The sequence below is a fragment of the Zalophus californianus genome, chromosome 15 (assembly GCF_009762305.2).
Source record: "Zalophus californianus isolate mZalCal1 chromosome 15, mZalCal1.pri.v2, whole genome shotgun sequence".
Lineage (NCBI taxonomy): Eukaryota > Metazoa > Chordata > Mammalia > Carnivora > Otariidae > Zalophus > Zalophus californianus.
The window spans coordinates 62,589,986-62,611,599 of NC_045609.1; the positions used below are offsets into that span (position 1 = coordinate 62,589,986).

Sequence of the window (21,614 nt, forward strand, 5' to 3'; positions counted from 1 at the left end):
GGGAAAGGTGAAAGGCAGTAGTTAAAGCAGGAGCCAACTGTTGGGGGGCGGGGGGGGTGAGAGAAGCCAGCCATGGAATTCCCAAGAGCCACTGGAATCCCCACAGGGCTCCCCTGGAATCCCCCTGTGCTCCATCAGGAATCCGAAAGATGCCTCCTTCCAAGAGCAAGGAAAAACAGTGACCAATAACTTGTTTTCCCAACAGTGTTGCTGGGAGGACAGTGCTTTGTGGTAAGGTTGTCAATCGCTCTTTGGAGGTGGAGAGCTTTATCTAGGAAGCCCTTAACATTGCCACCTGACCCTCCTGCGTGGAGGCAGGCTGAGCCATGGGACGAAAGTGAAGCCTGCATCAGTGGGGCACAGCCAGAAACTTCCACCTGCAGATGGGGAGGGCATCTCCAGCTATTTCCCCTTGTAGTTATGTTCCTGTGAGCCCACCTGCTGAGCTTTCAGCTTCCCTGTCCAGAGTCTCCATGCCACTCACGACTCTGTGGGCTTTCTTTACGTGATCAATTTCATTCTTAGTATTACCCCATGAGGCAGGTTTTTTGTTACCCCCATTATACAGATGAGGAAACCAAGGTATAGAGAGGTTAAAGAACTCACCAAAGGTGATATGCATTTAGTAGGGGCCGGAGCTGGTCTTGGACCCCAATCGCCCTGGCCGTGGAGTCCCTGCCCATAGGCCCTGCATCCACAACCATGCAGCTCTTACTGTGTTTTGTCGCGACACCAGGCCCACCACCCAAGTGCTTCTTACCCCGACGAACAGGCGTTCATGTGTTTTGAGTGATGTTCGAATACAAGATTCCAGTTTGACAGCATAATTTGGACAGGTCCCTGGGGTTGGTTGTAATGGGTTCTCACCAGTCACATTCCATAGGAATGATTTAGAGTGATGGTTCAGGAAGTATGAGGTAATGTGATTTTAACAATTATTGTCATTTTCTTTATTTTGTTGATTTTTTTTTTTAACTGGTGTGTTTTCTGTCCCACTATCCTATAATGACCAGGAGAGACATATTAAATGTAGACCTCCCACTTTTCCCACCTCCTTCCATAGGTGTCTTTTTAATTATTAAATATTAACGTAAATAATACGTGAATACATTCTCCTTTTTTTTAAAAAGTAAAACATCACAAATAAGGCTGTTTCCCCTTTGACCAACATCCTCTTCCCGATGATGTCCCCCCACCCTCTTCCCGAGATAACTTTATTACCAATTGGAAGTGCATCCTTCCGGATCTTTAAAAAATATTTATTTACTTTAGTTATTTATTTGACAGAGAGAGACAGTGAGAGAGGGAACACAAGCAGGGCGAGTGGGAGAGGGAGAAGCAGGCTTCCCACGGAGCAGGGAGCCCGACGTGGGGTTCGATCCCAGGACCCTGGGACCATGACCTGAGCCAAAGGCAGATGCTTAATGACTGAGCCACCCAGGCGCCCCTCTTTAAAAAATACTTATATAGGGCGCCTGGGTGGCTCAGTTGGTTACGCGACTGCCTTCGGCTCAGGTCATGATCCTCGAGTCCTGGGATCGAGTCCCACATCGGGCTCCCTGCTTAGCGGGGAGTCTGCTTCTCCCTCTGACCCTCACCCCTCTCATTCTCTCTCTGTCATTCTCTCTCTCTCAAAAATAAATAAAATTAAAAAAAAAATAAAAAAAAAATAAATAAATAAAAAATACTTATATACTTATGCCGTATATGTACTTGCAACAAATATGTCTTGCTGTTGTTTTTGCATAAATACTGTATTGTTTGAAATCTGCAGTGGTCATTCATTAACATTTCTTGGGAGATCCATCCATGGAATTGAGCTCAATCTCATTTGTTTTTGACTGTTGTACAAAGTGCAATGAGAATACCACTGTTTACTTAGCGACCCTCTGTGGATGGTCACGGTGTTTCCCACTGTCGCCAAGGCAAACAACGTGCAGTTCTCCGTGCCCTCCTGGGACTGGGGACTGACCTCAGTCAAGGCCAATGCTCTCCTCTGTCCAGGGTGTGTAAGCAATCACAATGATCCACAGCTCACCACGCTACTGAGCCTGCACTGCCATGCCAGGTGCTGGAACTCTCTACAGTCCTTGGAACGAAACTGTTCTTAGAACTTGGCAAGTTCCCTCCCCAGGCTTTGCCCCCCGCCCCTTGCCTTTACTCTAGGGTCAACGACTTCAAACAACACAGAGCTTGCCTGGATGATTAAAGAGCATGCAGGAGAGATACTTCTCCCCTCCCCTTTTCTGTTCTCACGTTGGTCCCTGGCGCACATCGGGACTCCCCCCTAGTTTGACCTCAGTTGAGGTATGCTCTGAACATCAAACCAAACGAAAGCAAAGCTATGAACTACACTAAACGGAGCTGAACAAAACAAAAAACAAACCAAATTATAAATCTAATAAGCAGAAAGATGAACATAGATGCTGACCTGCAAAGCAAGGGGCCCAGAATAGAATTCTTCTCCTCCTAAAAAGGCAGTGATCCCATAACGCACTACAAATGACTTCAGAACACCACCCCCCCCAACACACACACCCGTCCCAAGGCCAGTAATGAGTGATTCGGGGATTATAGTCTTGTTCATCCATGTCAGGCCGGCTACTGGAGAGCTAGAAAGTGCATGTGACCCTGGGTGGGGGAGGTGGGTGGAAAGTCTAGGGAGATGAATAAGGAAGAGAGATTAAAGCTCTTCAAAACAAGTTAAATCCTTCAGAGCACAGGAGCAATCCTGAACAACCTCCTTAACTCCATCTTGCAAGCAGCGTGGGGGATGCCCAAGGGCCTCTCCTGGCTCTTGCCAAATATTGACCCTCTGCACTCACTGGCCGGAGTTCAGACCAAAGGGCCACAGCTGCACCGAGCCTCTGTTTGCAGAGCAATTACGGCCGCCCGCCGCCTTGTAGGCCAGATTGTGAAACAACCTTCGGTGGAGCCGGGCCTTCAGAGAGCTTTCCGGTCCTGCCCCCGTCGGGGGGCTACTTAACAGTGAAGGAGTTGTGCAAGGACATGGACAGAGGCTGGAAAGGTGGTCCAGTGCCAGTGAAGGCAACTGAAGAGCATCTGCGGCCCTTTACCGTCCTCCTGCCCTTAACTGCACCTCCAAGTAATCCAAGCCCCTTATGGCCAAGCGGGCCTCACCATCAGGCCTTGTCCCCGACAGCTCCCTCCGGGACACGTCCCTTTCCTGGTCAGATAGGCTGAGTGGTGGATTATTTTTAGAAGAAATCAATTTCCACTTGGAGACCAAGAACCTCTCTTCTCCCTGTTCCCAACTTAACATCCGAAATGCCCTTCGAAGCCCTCTCTAGCAAATGACCTGGCTTCCAGAAGAAGTGTTTGCAATAGCCGTTGAACTGAATTGCTCTATTGATCGGGCAGATCATGGTGGAACATAGTCTTCTTCCTCCTGCCAGGGCCCTAAAGATTTTAGAGGGCAATGGGGGGAGGGCCTGGGAGGGTGGCAGTGCCCTCCTGGGCGGGCGTAAGGCCAGATCAAGCCTGCTATGTGTCCCAGATGGTTTAAAACAGCACAGTCATGATACAAACGTTCTCCATTTGCTCAGTATGTAGCTACTAGACACTGCGGCTACTGAGCACTTACAATACAGCAAATATGGCTAAGAAAGCCAATTAATTTCATTCTTAAAAATTAATTTAACTTGATTGAATTTAATCTTTAAAATTTTCTAATTAATTTAAATGTAAATGTAAATAGCCCTATGTGGCTAGAGGCTAGCACAGTGAACAGCCCAGGTGTGAAGCCTCCATAGCCGTGCTTCCCAGTGGGCAGGAAGAGGGGCCGTATTCAGCGCACAGCCCCTTGTGTGTGGAGGATGCAGAACCACTGGGGCTGAAGGCTGAAGATACGGGGAGAGAAGAAGGTTTGGAGCGGAGTAGTGGGTCTTATCCTGGTGCCCTTGGGAGGATTTTAGGGGGGGTATGAATGACCAAAAAGGTTATTAAAATTATATATATACATTCATGCCTTTGTCTGCGGAGAGAGTCTTTTGCTTTCATTAGAAGCACAAAAGAATCCCTGATCTCAAAAAGGAGAGAAAATAACTCCTTGATCTGTCAGATACCACTTACTTCTTCAGGGAAGCCTGCTTTGATCCCAGAGTATAAGGTTTCTTCTCTATGGTAGTTTTCTTTGTAGCATTTGAAATAGTATAAAATTATATATACATAATTTTTTTAAGATTTTATTTATTTGTCAGAGAGAGAGAGAGAGAGAGCACAAGCAGGGGCAAGGGGCAAAGGGAGAGGGAGAAGCAGGCTCCCCACTGAGCAAGGACCTGATGCGGGACTCAATCCCAGGACGCTGGGATCATGATCTGAGCCGAAGGCAGATGCCTAACCAACTGAGCCCCCCAGGAGTCCCATATATAAGCAATTTTTTAAAACTAAAACCCATCTTATTTCACTAAGGGTAAGTCCCATAAATTAAGCGTAACTAGATCTGCTTTTGCTCATCAATAAATCCCCAGAGACTGACATAGTGCCTGGCACATAGAGGATAGGCACTTAGATTGGATAGACTGAAGGTGGGTAGGTGGGTGGATGGACGGATGGATGGACAGACAATGACCAATGGATAGAAGGAGGCAGGCATGCAAGCATAAATGAATAAACAAATTAGGGACATCCTTTACCCTGATAACTATAATGCTCAAAAAAACAACCAAAGACCCCCAAACTGACGTGGGGGTGTGGGGCTGTATCACTCCAGGCTGTTGTCCCAATCAGAACCATACAGGCATCCTTTTTGTGCCCCCCCCCGCAAGAGGAATGCTCTTTCCTTCCTCTCCTTCCACAGCATGTTGCCTGTCCCTCAATCTAGTGTCTATTTCACCTCCAGTGGACTTCATTGCTTAAAAATCTACTGCCTCCACCAGACTTCTAAAAGGAAGGTACCTTGTCCTTCTCAACTTAGCATTCCTCAGGCTGTGCCACTTTCGTCCTGCAGAAGCACACAGATGTTGGAGGCCAGTCCACTCTTACCCTGAGCCAGCCTGACTTATTCATCTTTATACGTCTACCCTCACCACTCTAAGGCTGTCAGATTTAGCAAGTGAAAATATAGGACACACCATAAAATGTGAATTTCAGATAAACAAGGAATCACATTTTTAGTATAAGTATATCCCACGCAATATTTGGGATACACTTATAGTAGAAAATAATAATAATCATTATTTATCTGAAATTCAAAATCAATTGGACATCTCCTATTTTATCTGGTGACCCTGCTCCAGGGCCTCAAAGGGAGCAGGTAGCCAGTTAGTAAGAAGTGTGGGTGGCACAGGGGAGAGAGGGGAGTAGGGAGATAAATGACCAGCTCTGTAAAGTCCTAATGCTTCAGATAAGTGTAGAATGCGCAGTTACCGGCTTATCTGTGGGTTCTCTTCCCCAATGCCATTAATGAGCTAGCTCCCCCATGCTTCACCAGGGGACTCATTCATGCCACAGGTCACATCAAAGAGACACTATCTCTCCTCCAAGCACCAGTCCTTCCACTCCTGCCTCCCCCGACCTGCCACCCCCTCAGGGCCGGTTGCCCTGCTGTGTGCATGAGATTGTCCATTACCAAGGATCTCGCGTAGATTTGCTCATGTAAACCTCACGACAACCCTCCTGGGTGGGTACTATTCAAATCTTCATTCCACAGATGGGAAAACAGAACCTAGAGAAGTTAAGACCCGTTTCCAGAGTTATACAGTGTGACAGAGCCACAGTGCGTCCCCAGTGCCTAAGCTCTAAGCCACTCTCTCACACAGCCACTCAGAAAGGCCAGCTGCGAGGGCACCAGAGACCAGAGACAGAGTTAGCAATGCCATTCGTTCTTCCTCTATAGGAGCCGCCATATTAAAAATCAGCGACCCCAATAAGAAAGGCTTTCCAACGTGAACACCACTGAAAGTCATCATGTCTTGAGTTCTGTAAAATGGGTTCACAGAGATGCTATGCTTGGCTCAAAGGTTAAATTCCAAAGAACCATCCCAACCCCTTTCCAAACTGCATCTACAGGGTGGCAATGACCCATGTAGATAGGCCTGGCCATGCTCATGGCGAGAGCCAGCACATCGCACAAGATGCTCCATGCTGTGTGTCCCAACACACAGGAAACAAGCCCTCCAGGCAAGGAAGAAGTGGGGGGAGCAGCATTCCTTTCTCGTGAGGTTCTGTAACTAAGGAGGGGGGGGGAGGGACCAGAACGGAAAGGGGAGAAGAAAAGCTCTGATTTGGGAGTTTCCACTGGCTCACAGACCCTCTCTGGTTCATCAGTGAGTCCTTTCAGGGTTCCCTCTCCCCAACTAACTTATCATTTCCTGTCCAGCACACTACACCCATTGATGGGGTATCAGCAAATCCCACTAGCTTATACCAGAAGGACCCAAGGAGATTGGACAGGAATGGGGGAGGTGAGGAGAGGAAGAGGCAGGAAGGTAAGGAGTGGCTTTCCACCCCATATTGTTGGATTAAGACAGGATTTACTGGAATACGGGAAGCTGGCTCATCTTCGGCTCATCTCATAAATAGAGGATAAGGATAATGGAATAAAGTCAGGTACTTAGGAGCAAACATGCAGGCCTGGCCTCTCCAAGATGACTCACCACCAAAAGCCTGCAAATGAAGGCGTGGACCTTGGTTGTAAGGGCCAGGAGTGCATGTCTCTTCTTTGTATTTTTATTGGCCAACACCAGGCTTATAGCACTAAAAAAGAATCTAGAACTTCTGTTTTCCCTTCCTGATATAGGAAGGGTTTCTCATGGTGATTCTGCCTTCTCTGGTGCCTGACTCGGATACAGAGGCCTAGGCACCCTGCTGGTCACGTCTGTGACCCTCTACCCGGGGCCACACTGGCTGGTCCAGAGAGGGCACCTGACCCAAATCAGGCCAATCCAAGTCTTCCCTGGGATTTTTCAACTTGAAACTAGGAGAGTCAATCAATCTCTCTGGTGTTGGGAGCCAATAGATATGAAATTCGGGAGCTGCTGACAGCCACGCTCCTCGGGAATCTGAGGACAGTGCCCAGAGAGAAGCAGAAAGTAAACACAGAGAGAGAGAGCACTTGTGGTTTCTGGTGTTCCTGGAGCCTGCTGTCTCACTCTCCTTTGCACCCTCTGGTCAACTGCATATCTTCCCTGGTATCTCCTTCCAACCAAGTCTCCTATTTGTCCGAGCCAGGAGGAGTGTAAAACTATCCCTTGTAACCCAGAAAGGTCTAACCAAGTTAGCTGGAGTCAAGGGAGGTGTCTGCAGGAGGAGCTGTGTGAACATGCCTGTGTATATTGGAGAGTTGCACACACCACACGCGTGTACAAACAGGGCGGCGAGAGCCTTATTCAGCGAGACAGACACAGTGGTATGCCCAGTTTGTGTCTGTAGTTCAGGACACTGCTTATTTTCTGTTTCTGTCTCTCCTGTGTGTTTGCTTTTCTTTGTCTGCAATGACGTAGTGGCTTGTGTCTCACCCTGGATGTTTATAGATACATGTCTGCTCATGCACACAGCACCCACAGCCATTCTCCTGCCTCTCCACCCTGGTTTCCTACCCCCCAGGCAAAGGAGGGTGACAAAGCTTGACTGTTAAGACCATCAGAGGAAGCCCACAAAGCCTGGTGTCTGCATGCAATGTCAATACTGCGTGCAATATTCAAGACCCAGCTAGACAGGCGAGGTTTCCTCATTTGTCCCTCTGCTCTGACTGAGACGCGGACCCCAAGCGCTCTGAAAGGGGTTCTCCAGATGAATGAGGACATGAGAGAGGCCAGCCCACCAGAGACTCAGGCCACTGCAGGTGAAACTGGGTACCATCTGAGCTCAGACCAACTTACCTGCAGGTCAAAGAACTTGCTGTACCTCCGGTAGATGGTCTGGGACGTGGAGTCGGACCAGGTCACATTGATGATGTACACCTGTGGAGAAAAAGTAAGAGCAAATGAGTGGGTGACAAAGGTTGAGCTTCAAGCTGTACCAGGCACCATTTACCATGACTGGGGGTGCCCCGTGGCCAGGACCATTCCCTACCTCTGTCCCCAGGACCCAGCACAGTGTGTCAGGTACCACACAGATGCTATACACATTTATTTAAATACACACACACATCTAGCAGGATATTCAATAAATTGCTAAGGATGATTATCTTAGATTAGGATTACAAGTGGTTTTCATTTAAATGTATTTTATACAATGAACATACATTGGGGTTGTCAAAAATTTCCACTGGTTCTCAAACTTTACAGTGAATGAGATTCTACAGGAGGTCTTCCCAAATTGCAGATGCTGGGGCCCCACTCTCTGAAATTCTGCATAAGTAGATCTGGGGTTTCAGGGCTCAAGCATCTACATTTTATTTATTTAAAAAAAAAGATTTTATTTATTTATTTGACAGAGAGAGACACATCGAGAGAGGGAACACAAGCACGGGGAGGCGGAGAGGGAGAAGCAGGCTTCCCGCAGAGCAGGGAGCCCGATGTGGGGCTCGATCCCAGGACGCTGCGATCATGCCCTGAGCCAAAGGCCGATGCTTAATGACTGAGCCACCCAGGTGCCCCTACATTTTATTTTATTTTGTTTTTTAAAGGCTTTATTTTTTTTTAATATTTTATTTATTTGAGAGAGAGAGCATGAGCAGGGGAGAGGGGCAGAGGTACAAGCAGACTCCTCACTGAGCAGGGAGCCCAAGGCAGGGCCCAATCCCAGGACCCCGAGATCATGACCTGAGCTGAAGGCAGATACTTAACTGACTGGGCCACCCAGGCGCCCCTTAAAAGCTTTATCTTTATATAGCAGTTTTAGGTTCACAGCAAAATTGAGCAGAAAGTACAGAGAGTTCCCATACACCCCCTGCCCTCTCCCACCACCTGTTAAAACTGGGCATCTATCCTTTTTAACAAACCACTTCTGCTTTGGTTGATCCTCAGAACTCCGAAAAGCACTTCAGGTGACCATAAGCATTTCAGAGATATGCAATTCATCCCAGTATCCCTACGTCTTAGCTCAGGGCCGCACACAGACCGGAGTGGGAGTTCAGAAAGCGTTTTGCTGCTATGAACAATCAAACGGACCCTCTGGATGAGGGGCAGATTTGTAGGACAGAAGTGAGCCCATGTAAGGTTTGTAAACTTGTCTGAAATGAAGGCATTTCCAGGACCCCATTCCCAATGTCACCCCACTTCCCGGGGCTCAGGCTCTCCAAGGCTGCTGCCTCAAGCCAATCTGGGAGGCTCCCTGGCCCAGGAGGTGGGCAGGCCTGCTGACTGGAGAAGGAGAAAGTCCCCTGCCACACAATCTGGCCTACTGTCGCCACCATTGCTGTCCCTTTCACCTGAACACACACCAAAGGCACACCCTCCTGGGGGAGGGCTCAGTGAGAGGGAGGGGTCCCCTCAACCTCCTCAGGGCCATTCTGCTGAACTTCCCCTCTGGTGCCTGCTGTGACCTCTCTGGGGTTAAGGGACAGCACTGAGGCACAGTGAGACCCCTGCCTTGCTTCCTCCCTCCCAAGAGACCGAGTGGCTGTTCCCACAGCTGTGGTTCCCTTTGCCAGGCTGCCCATCAGAATCTCCTGGCTGGCTTCATAAACGCTCAGATTCCAGGCACTTGCCTAGTGATCAGGATTCAGTAGGTCTTGGGGGACTCCACCGGTGAGAAGAAAATGGCCAGCGAAGCCAGGGGTCTCAGCCACTGTGAGAAGGAAGGAATGTGAGCAAAGAGGAGGAACATTGAGATCCCTTGGCCTCAGGATAGCTGAACTCACCGGATGCCTGGAGAAGGGCTGTCTTAGTCTGGTCGAGCTGCTATGAAAAAATACCATTGACTTGGTGGCTTAAACAACAGACATTTATTTCTCACAGTTCTGGAGGCTGGAAGTCCCAGATCAAGGTTTCCAGTGAGACTCATTTCCTGACTTGCAGATGGTCGCCCTGTTGCTGTATCCTTATGTGGTGGAGAGAGGGGGCTCTAGTCTCTTCCTCGACTTCTAAGAGCACTCATCCCACCACTCATGGCCTCATCTAAACCTAATCACCTCCCAAAGGCCCCGCCTCAAGGATTAGGGCTCCAACATACAAATTTAGGGGAACACAAACGTTCAGACCACAGCAAGTGTTCTGCACCCAGGGATATGGGGCTTCATGTTTGGGGCTACTCAGTTAACCTCTATGCAAACAAGCTCTGAATCCTCCATCCCTTTTCCACCCCCCCACCCCCCTGAGCCCCCTCAGAGAGGTCGCCTGGCTCAGGGCAGTGTTCTCTGTGACGGGAAACCGAGGAGAGAGCCATAAAGCAAAGCAGACAGTGAAGGTTGCCACACTGATGTGGGGTATTGATGACATGTTTTATGTGACCCTGATAAGAAAGAATGTAAAGGGAAAGGCCATCCCTATCTTCACAAACCCAAAATAAACCACTGACTATGATTATAATAGATAGGGGTGTGCTTTGCTTTAGATGATATATAAACAAATACCTCATACAATTAATAGTAGGAACCATTCAGGTAGTGGCCACTTCAGGCCAGCGCAGCATAAAGCACTCATCCGCATTAGCTCATTCAGTCTATGACATAGCTACCACTGCTATGTCCATTCTGTACAGGAGGAAGCCGAGGTTCAGAGCAGCTCAATAACGTGCCTGAGGTCACGCAGTAAAATACAGAGCAAAGGACTTGAACCCAGGTCCAGCCGAGTCCAATCACCATGCTCTTAACCACACTGGACTACCTTCCCGTATGTAAATTTAAGAGTATGGATATTTAAATTGAACTACTTAATCAGGACTGAAAGACACCTTTCTTAATAAATCTCTGGGTGGCCTGAAAAGTCTGTGTGCCCCTTGCATCGGGGATGGACCTAGAGGAACATGGGGGCGTCATGTCAATTCTGAGAGCAAGAAGAGGCAGAATTCAGGGCCCAGACAGAAGTCAGTGGTTAGGAATGCTACAAAACCAGAGAAATGCAGAGGACACCCTCACACACGACTGGCTTCACTGACTGTGGCCCGATGCTCTGGGGCTTTCACCGGGGTCATAACCCATCCCATCCCCCTACTGACTCCTGACTCCTTGACCCCTGAATCCTGCCGGCTACATCTCCCCTCCCACCTGCATCTCCCCTTCCCGCAGGTCCTGGGCAGGTAGCAGATACTGTACATGGCCAAGTGCTGCCTTCCTGACCCCTGCCTGGGCAGACACACTATTAGGAGGCCCCAAGCGGCAGTGCCCTCCCAGGAGAGAGCATGCAGGCCAGCAGACAGCAGCCTTTCTCCCTGGCCAACCAAGCGGGGCCCGGAGGAAGGGCTTAACTGGGGCTTAACACGACCCACGCTCCATCCTCTTCAGTAATTAGGGGCTTCCCTTAACCTCCCAGGGAGAATTAATTATAGGCTCCCAGCCTCCGGCAGCTGGGAGGTCTCCCCAACTGCAGAGGAAACTCAGACCCAGGATGGTGATTTGCCAAGGAAGAGGCACACACTGTGGAGTCAGTCACACCTGGATTTTACTCTTAGGATCATCTCTATTGGCTGTGAGACCTCAGTCCAGCCTCTCAGACCCCCAGGCTCCTCCTCTATTCAATAGGCACAAGCTTGGGGGCTGGCGGGCCTGCCCCACTATGCTGGTTGCCATGGCAGGTGTGCTCACCCCATTGGAACCAGAGCTGAGACAGGAGCCCAGACCTCCCAATTCCAGGCTAGGACTAACCAGTACACAACCAGAGCACCGCCCCGCCCCCCCGCCCCCTGCAAAAGTCCTTTCCCTTCACAGAGAACCATCTCTGTTTAACCCTTGACCTGAACCCACACCGAAGACAACCTCTGGAGAAAAGCCAGAGGGCAGGGTGGCAGAAGTTGCCCCGTGACCCTTGCAGGCCACAGCCACCAGGCTACAACACGGCGTGCTTCCCCTCAAAACTCATTTCTTTCCTTTTTGGGCAAAGGCTTGCGCATGAAGTGAGCATGAAGTGACTCCGGTGCGGCGGTGTGGAAATGAATCCTCACCCCAGGTTCTCCCAAACCTTTAGGATTTACCAGAGGCCCCCCAGCCTCCCTCCTGGACAAACCGTCTAAATCCTGAGTTGAGGAAATGATCAGAGACCTCCCTGGAAACAGACGCCAGAGGTCCGAACACCATCTCCAGACCCCTTTCTTTCATCTGGGCAGCCTCTTTCAAGTGCTCATCTGCTTTCCTCCAAACCTTGAACATCCTAGATTAGCGTTCCAGATGAGCAATGGATATGCAAAATTCCAGCCCAACCCACACAACCCCCCACCCACATTAGATTCTCAAGCCTCTCGGAGCTGGCCCTGCCAGCATTGGAAATGCTAGCGATAACCCCCCGAGAAAGAGCAGGTGGAGGGAAAGGGGGACAGGGCAGAGGTCATCTGAGAAAGCCAGCTCTGTTTATGGGGCCTGCGTCAGGGGCCCAGATAAATTCTCCTCTGGCGGCAGGAGCAGCCAAGATAACATTACCCCGCAGCTGGTTCTCAAGAAAGGTTTGCAATTAAAACATCCTGCTTCCACACACTTTACTTGGGGTTGTGTTTCCCGGGTGGAGTTCCCCTAACTCTGGATTTTAAAAACCCATGGATTCCATTTCCCCCGTTTCTGGCCATTTTGGGCAGATGGTAGGCATCTAGAAGGCCTCACTGGTGACCAGCAACTGTGTCCAGTTTCTCCCAGAGAGGTAACTCCAGAGTCTCACGTCCACCTGCCCTGCTTACCCTCTACAGAGGAGTCTCCACCACAGACACAACTGTGGAGACTCTCAGCAGACACCCAGCACGATGCTTTGGTCCAACCAGCCCACCCACTCAGGACCACCTTCCATCCACTCAGCTCATCAGGCCCAGAAACGTCTGAGGCTTCCAATACTTCCAAGTCTTACTCCTTTCAACAAGAAAACAGCCATAATGCAAATCAGACCCACGGCTTAACTCCAGAGCACTCAGAATGAAGCCCAGCCCAGTTCCTGTGGAGGGACCTTCACCATCACACCTGGGCCGCAACCAAAGAATGACCCAAAGATATGGCCCAAACATTCTTAGGAGGCCTAGGACCTGCCCCATGTTTAATTAGAAAGGGCCGGTAAATACCTATTGCTCCCTGTGCTGACAGAAAATAACGTTAGAGGAAAGGAGTTAGGAACTGTGGAAGAAACCGTATATCCTCATGGCACTGTGGCTCCATTTACTAAGGAAGGTCTTATTTTCTCTGGACCCCTGCCAGCTACCCCTGGCCCCAGGCCAAATGGAAACTCCGTGACAATCTTCCTTCACCCGCTCACACCATAGTCCATCAGGTGGTTAGGACTAGGGCCGTTGCATACAGTTGTACAAGTTGTTCACTGCCCAAAGACAGCCAAGGGGCAAGTAGGGGCTGAAATCTCACCTATACCCTGCACCTCAAACTGTACACTTTGGCTGGAAGCTGCAGGCACACAGAGAAAGGGGTGCCTTATTCTAATGCATGCACAGTGCTTCTGGTCAGGACACAGCACCCTGTTCTAGTGCCCCTGGGGGGGGGGGCTGTCACTGCTTTTTAGGGCCCTTGAGGTCACAATACCTCCTCAGGACCCAGCTCTTCAACTCCCCCAAATCTTCTAGATGGAGGGATGCTTAACATTTGGGACCGAAGAAGTCTGAATGAACACAGCCAGTAAAGGGGAGTTTACATATGGGGACATGGTCGCTGCTCTGGCTTCCGGCGGGAGCAGTTCATCATGCCAAGTTTTCCGTGAAAATGATGTCAGCCCATCTAAGGTACCAATCAGTTCTAACCTTACATTCAAAGGGTCCCACGTACTATGTCCTACCCCAGGGAGGGGAGGAGTGAAACATAAGTTCCAAATCAGGCCAGACTGATCCTTGAGGTCCAAACTACCTGGCAAGGCAGAGGACCCAAGGCTGCTGCCCCCGATGCCAAGTGGCTACACCAAAGGCTGGGCCAGTACCCCCTTTCCTCCCTGCTGGGCCCACTGAGTCCCACAGTAAGCAGTGAAGGTCATGGTGTCAAAGACTCATCTTGACCACACCCAGAGAGAAAGCCCTAGAATCCAACATCTGACCTGGGTCCACTAGCCTAGCAAGCTTGTGTCCATCTCTTGTGGTGCTCCTAGTCTGATTTCCACAATTAGCCAGTTATTATATCTGTCTTAATTTGCTAATCGTTGGCTCAGAACAACCTAGCACTGGACACATGCTGTGTCCCTGCCGATTTAACTCGACTGAGTATGTCCTTCCCAGCAGCAAGGGCAACAAACATCTCCCCCAGTCCCGCTAGTCCTCAGGGCACACTCAAATGATGACTGACTGGTGGGTCTACTGAGTGAAAATCCATGGGGTTTGAAGCACCAACGAGATCACAAACAGCAACACTTGGGGACCATCCCCCCCACCCCCAGAAGCAAATCCCCAATGGCCAAGGGTAGACTACAAATACATCTGGCTCAGTGCAAGGGTCTTTGCCAACCAAAACCTTGTCGGCAAGATCAAGTTTGTTTGTTTGTTTGTTTGTTTATTTAAAGATTTTATTTATTTATCTGACAGAGAGAGACACAGCGAGCGAGGGAACACAAGCAGGGGGAGTGGGAGAGGGAGAAGCAGCTTCCCACGGAGCAGGGAGCCCGATGCCGGGCTCGATCCCAGGACCCTGGGATCATGACCTGAGCCGAAGGCAGACGCTTAATGACTGAGCCACCCAGGTGCCCCCAAGATCAAGTTTAATAGCCTGTGGCTACTTGGCTAAAGTTTCTGCTCACTCTCAGGGTATGACCCTATTAAAATTCCAAACCCTCCTCTAGGTGGGTGCTTTCTCATGGGGTGGGGAGGATGGTGATGCTGCAGATTTGGGGAAGAAGCACCACCTAGAAGCTTGGGCATGGAGGGTGCCCCCCACCCCAGCATGCCCACGCACAGGCTGACCACAGTGTTAAGACCAGGTGGTGGAACCTTTCCCGTGCTCAGACCACCCAACTCCAGGCTCGCTCTGGACCTCATGTCTATGCACCAGTCACAGTAAATGCAGCTGATGCGACCCCAGGAAGGCTCTGGGAGGGAAGGGGCGCGTGCTGGCAAGAATGTTCCTCCCAGAACTACCTGTCCACCAGTCACCAAAACAGAGCTGCCGCCATTGCAGGCCTGAACCAAATGGCCCTCATTTGGGATAAAGGGCTTTTTAAAGGGGTTTGGAGAGGGGATAGTCAGCGGGCTCCTGTACCTTATCAGACACCTTCGAGAGGGTTTAGTGGGTACCCATCACACTCACTGCGGGTACCTGCTACTGTTTGCATGGATCACGGGCCTTGATTGTTTATTTAACTTGGTAGTGGGTAGGCAAGAGGGTCTGGAAAAAAGCCTCCAATAATAACTTGTATTTCCACTTACTGGTGGGGATAACAGTAGTTATCTCACTTTCGGGTTGTTGTGAGGATTCCGCCAGCTAACCTGTACCTCCCCATTAGCATGGAAGCGCCCTGAAGGCAGACTATGGCATCCTAACGCTCAGCATGACACCGTACGCCTAAGAGGTGCTCACTTAATATCCCTTAAGTAAGTGCAGGAACAAAACAAGTGACAAACGTTGAGTGAGTGCTTACCTAGTACCTGGTTTTGTGCCAAGCTAACAATGAGGCAAAGTCCCCCGATCTTCAGGCTCTTACAGCTCAGTCGGACAAATCAAAGTAGGGAAACAGTGCAAGATGGAGTCATGGGGTGCCAAAAAGTGAGGCTCAGAAAGGACCAAAGGCAGTGTGGGCACTGTGGAGGGGGAAGACAGCTTTGAAAGCATCTGATGGGTTTAAATTTTAGCTCTAACATTTCTCTGCTGTGTGGGCTTGGGCAAGTGTCTTAGCTTCTCTGAGTCAGGATTTCCTTAACTGCAACGTGTGGTTTATAATGGGAGCTTCCTGTTAAATGTGACAATGGACATGGGGCGCTCGGCACAGGACCTGGCACATGGCAAACACCCAACGAACATTAGCTATTTAGACACCTGGGAAGAGAGAGGGCATGAACCATCTTCTTTCTCTTTGCCATGAGACATGGAGCAGGACACCAGGAACTGGAGGAGGAGGGGAGTGGGAAGCGGGAAATAGGGACACAGATGGACGAAGACGAACCCACGCGTACGCACACGCGCGCAGGCACACCAGTAGCGGAACCAGCGCTGGCCTGGGAGAGCAGAAGGGCAAACATTAACTGCTGCCTGGAACTAGGAAAACAATGGCCGACCTCAGGAGCCACCCACTGAAAGGATGGGCGAGCTGTGGCAGGCTCCTCTGGGCTGGAGGCTTTTTTCTTCTTTATTTCACATTTCCTGGAAGGGGAAATGAGTGTCTAAAGTAGGAGCTCCCAGGATTTACAAACCCTCCATGGACCTTAAAAGAAGGTTCAGCTATCAAAGCTCGGTGTATGTAATCACCAGAACTAGGAGAGAAACAGCAAGAAGAGTCCGTTCTTAGAAACCTTTTTCTTATATACACAAACTATTAGTTTCATCAGGAAGAACAATAATAGCCAGGCCCACTTCACAGAGCACTTAACTGCATTCCAGGCATTGCTAAGCACTTTATTCAGATCATCTCATTTAATCCTTATTGTCATCTCTGGTCCATAAACAAAGACACCTAGAGAGGTAACTGGTCTACCTAGGTCATACTGGTGGCATGTCACAGAGCTCGGCCTCAAATGCGGCATTAACTACATAGACAGACCACCTCAGCCTCTTTAATAACTACACCAGACTGCCGGGAACAAGGCAGAGTCCCTGCCCCAAGGCTCTGCCCTCATGCTTCAATCTGCTGTTCTGTCGAGGGGTGGCTTCATGAGTGGGTGATCTAGCAGTGAATCCTGAGGTCCCCCATGTGGCAGGCAGGTAAGAAGGTCTGCATGGGGACCAGCACTATTTTACATGATCTGAGTTCATCACATCAGCTCCATGAAAAGGTGTTACTCACTCTCAGCCCCACTCCCCATCCATAAAATAGGGGTGCTAATAACTGCCTCACTGTGAGGATTAACGAGAACACAAGAACCACCACCAGCGCCTGGGACACTGTAGCTGCTCAATAAATGTGTCCTTCCTTTCCCATCCCCCCACCCCCACCCCCTACCACCTTCCAATTGCCTGGCATGGTCTTCGGCACTTAGAATTTGTGCCTCTTCCCTAGAAGGTTCTTGAGGCACCAATTAGCCCTGGGTCTTGAAAGGAACCCACTTTCATTTCTAGAGTTCTGGACGTGGTCCTCACTCCATGCTTTCCAGGGTCCCTGAGGGCGCATGGTTGAACCTTTGTACCTTTGTCCCTACAACTGGGCCACCACCCTCTGGTCCCAAGCTAGCTTATCAGAGCAGACAGGTCTGACCACCTTGCACCAGCAGGTGCTCCAATGGAGAGGTAGCAATGGGCAGTGGACATCTTGGCTAATGCCCACGACCCTGGGGAGTGTGGCAGTATGCCCAAACTAGGGGAAGGAGGCTCACCCTATTATGAAAATCGAGAAAAACTCTAGATGCACATTGACATTCAGGAGCTAGAGTCCTGGAAACCTTAAACAAACGTATCCTCTCCTGAACCATAAAGACGGTCATGCTCCTGAGCTTCCATGGGGCTTGGACACAGCCCAGTGGGTGTAGGAAAGGGTTAGCAATGAGGATTCTCACTCCACACACTCTCAAATCAATGACTGACCTGGGCCCGCTGACCTGGACACACACATCCTGTGAACGTGCCCCACTCCCTCGTCACACCCTAGAGAGCAAGGCAAAGGTTAATACACACAGCTTGGCTTCCTCTTCCTGGGAAACAGAGCAGCCAGGCAAGGCCAGAGGCCAGCAGTCTCCTCCACACACAGCATGCAGGGGAAATGACCCCAGTGTTTCCTCCCCACCATCTGACACACTCACACCTTCCTCTCTGCTGTGCTCAGCAAAGCTCAACTTTTGACACAGGGCAAATAGCTGTCATTAGGAATTTTGTTGCAAGGGACAGACTGGACAATTGTTTTGGAAAGCATTTTGGCAATCTCTATCCCAAACGTACACTGCCTTTGACTTAGCAATTTCCACCTCTAAGAATTTATCCACACAAGTGTGGATATGTGTAGGTGTGCGTATGTGTGTATGTGTTATATGTGTTTATGTATATAAAGATGTTTATGGCAGCCCTGTTTGTAAAAATGAGGAAAAAGTAAGGAATACTGAATGTCTAGTGATTTAAAAAATAGTCAAATAAATTATGATTCATACACCTGTTAAAGAGAAGGTGGCTCTGTGTCATTTTGGTAAAATGTTCACACTACGCTGAGAAAAGAAAAAAAAAACAGATTACGAAACAGTACATACACAATATGGTTAGATGTATTTGGGGAGAGGTGTACGTATGGGGGGTATGTGTATGTGAACGTGCATGCACATTTGAAAAGCCTGGGAAAAAATGCAACAAACTGATAAGTGGTTATTTGGGTTAGGAGAAGGAGAAACAGAATAATTTCACTTTACACTTTATACATTTCTATTTCTTTTGAACACGTATGGCTTTCATAATTTAAAGCAAAATTTTCATCCTATAAAATAAACTGTGTCCTCTTAGCTAGCTAATGTCAGCTCCTAAATATTCTGCTAAAATCCAACATTTGCTCATTCTTGGGGAGTTTTAGGGGATTTCAAGTTCAATCTTGAGCCCTTGAAACCAAGGTCTGCAACCCTGAGTACACATACAATCCCCTGGAGTGCTTTAAAAACACTGCCTCCCCAGGCCTCACCCCGCATCCCCACCACACACACCATTTAAATCAGAATCTTGAAAGATGGGGTGGACACTGGTAGTTTGCAGAGCTCCCCAGGTGAGTCTACTGGTTGTTACAGATCGAGAACCACTAAGGTGAAACAATAACTAAAAACTGTGCTGAACTAGCTGGAAAAAATACTCAGTAAACAGAAAGCAGGATGATAGTATAATTTGTACGATTAACAGTCACCTCTGCCTTCAAGAGGACTAGTGAGAGAGCCTGTATTTGGTGATTTTTTGAAAGTTCTGCCTCCAGTTTTGGAATTCACCAGCTCGAATGGGTAAAAGAAAACAAGGGGCTCATGTGTTCTGAGCTATGGCTGTGTTTCGCCTTCTTTGGCAGCCTGTGACCATCCTCACCTCCCGGAACCTACATCAGTGACTGAGGGGTCAGAGTCCAGCCCTTTTTGGCTCCAGGAGGAACAGCTGAAAGAATTAGAGGTGCTGAACCCAGAAAAGGCATTTAAGAGATACACAACAGCTGGTTTCATATATTTAAAGGACCACGAATATGGGAGGCTCAACTCCAGTTGTACCCAAAGGAAGGTGGTGGCTAATGAGCGTAAATTATAGGAAAGCAGGTCTTTGCCTAATGTCAGGAGGAACCTTCCAGCCGGAGTGGCCAAAGGATGGCAGGGGCTGTCTTGTGAAGTAATGGGATGGTCAGGGCAGGAGATGAGTGACCTCCTGTCCGTGATGTTGCTGGAAAATCCCTTCCCACTCAGCCCTCCAACTTCCATCTCTCTGAGGCCAGAAACACAAAGTTTTAGCAAAATCCACTGGGAATGCAGCTCCTTTAACAAAAGTTTTCCACTCTCAATAAATCTAGCCTGAGCACCAGCTGAGGGCCAGGCTCTGAACTAGGTGCTGGACAGACGGGCAGTGAGCCAGACGGCCTGTCCTCATGGAGTTTGCATGGGGAGCATCAGGCGCCCATATGATCATTTCTGACGGTCCAATAAAACCGAGCCCAGCAACAGAAACCGGTGGCAGGGGAGGTGGCTACTTTAGACCCATGGTCAGGGAAGGCCTCTCTCAGGAGTGGATATTTGAGTTGAGACCTAAATGCGGAGAGCAAAGCACCGCTCACCCACTGGGGAGGTGGGTGGGATCTCAGTTTGACTCAATCCAAAATTGGAAGGGAACCCACCCTCACATCATCTGCAAAAGTTAACTCAAAATGAATCAAATGCCTCCATGTGAGCGATAAAACTATAAAGGTCTTAGAAGAAAATATAGGTGCAAATCTTCATGACCTTGGACTAGTCAGTGGTTTCTAGCATATGACACCAAAAACAGCAATCAAATAAACTGGACTTCATCAAGATCGAAAACTTTTGTGCTTCAAAGGACACTGGCAAGAAAGTGAAAAGACAATCTAGAGAACAGGAGAAAATATTTGCAAATTATACCTCTGATAAGGGACTTGTATCTAGAACACATAAAGAACTCTTACAACTCATAATAAGATAAATAACCCAACTGAGGGGCGCCTGGGTGGCGCAGTCGTTAAGTGCCTGCCTTCGGCTCAGGTCATGATCCCAGGGTCCTGGGATGGAGCCCCGCATCGGGCTCCCTGCTCCACGGGAAGCCTGCTTCTCCCTCTCCCACTCCCCCTGCTTGTGTTCCCTCTCTCGCTGTGTCTCTCTCTGTCAAATAAATAAATAAAATCTTTAAAAAGAAAGAAAAAAGATAAATAACCCAACTTAAAAATGGGCAAAGGATCTGAACAGACTTTTCTCCAAAGAAGATACACAAAGGGTCAATAAGCACAAGAAAAGATGCTCAACATCATTAGCCATCAGGAAAATGCAAATCAAAACCACAGTGAAATACCAATTCACATCTGCTTAGGATGGCTATAACCAAACAGAGACTAATAAGTGTTGACAAGGATGTAGAGAAATTCTAACACACCACACACAGTCACCATATGACCCAGCGATTCAATTCCAAGGTATCCGCCCAGGGGAAATGAAAATTCACACCCACACAAAAACTTGTATGCAAATGTTCACAGTGGTACTGCACTATAAAATATTATATACAATAACCCAAAAGTGAAGACAACCTAATGTCCACCAACTGATGAACAGATAAATAAAATGGTGTGTTACAGGGCGCCTGGGTAGCTCAGTTGGCCAAGCGTCCAACTCTTGATTTCCGCTCAGGTCATGATCTTGGGGTTGTGAGAGCGAGCCCCACATCCAGCTCCATGCTCAGCGGGGAGTCTACCTGAGACTCTCTCGCTACCCTTCCTCCTGCTCACTCTCTCTCTAAAATAAATAAATAAATCTTTCTTTTTAAATGACACGTTACAGCCATATAATGGAACATTAGTCACTTATAAAAAGGAATGAAGTACTGATACATGCTATAACATGGATGAACCTTGAAAACATTATTCTAAGTGAAAGAAGCAGACACAAATGGCCACATTTTATATGATCCCATTTTCACAAGATGCCCAGAATAGGCAAATCTTGAGAGACGGCAATAGATTAGTGGTTGCCTAAGGCATTAGGGAAATAGGAAGTGACTACTATTGGGGTTACCCCAAAAAGGGATGATGAAAATGTTCTAAAGTTGACAGTAGTCATGACTGTATGTTATCTGTGAATATACTAAAAACCACTGAACTGTATGCTTTAAATTGGTAAATTGTATGGTATGTGAATTTTATCTCAATAAAGCTGTTTTAAAAAATACTAGAAAGGAAAGGATGTCACTCTCAGTTAAGGGGTTCTTGCCAGACGAGCTCCATTTCTCCATCCTCTCCATGTGTCTAATTCCTTCAAGGCCCAATCAGGACCCACTGCCTCCT

At 48.7% G+C, this 21,614-nt stretch overlaps 1 protein-coding gene across 3 annotated transcripts in view; it reads right to left on the reverse strand.

Moving 5' to 3' along the window:
- Positions 1-21,614, reverse strand: part of SH3PXD2A (SH3 and PX domains 2A) — a 236,751-nt gene that overhangs the window by 175,489 nt on the left and 39,648 nt on the right. For all 3 annotated transcript variants that reach the window (XM_027596123.2, XM_027596121.2, XM_027596122.2), the window contains exon 2: positions 7,842-7,922. In XM_027596123.2, coding sequence (XP_027451924.1) covers positions 7,842-7,922 — 81 coding nt within the window. The remainder of the gene's footprint in view (positions 1-7,841; positions 7,923-21,614) is intronic.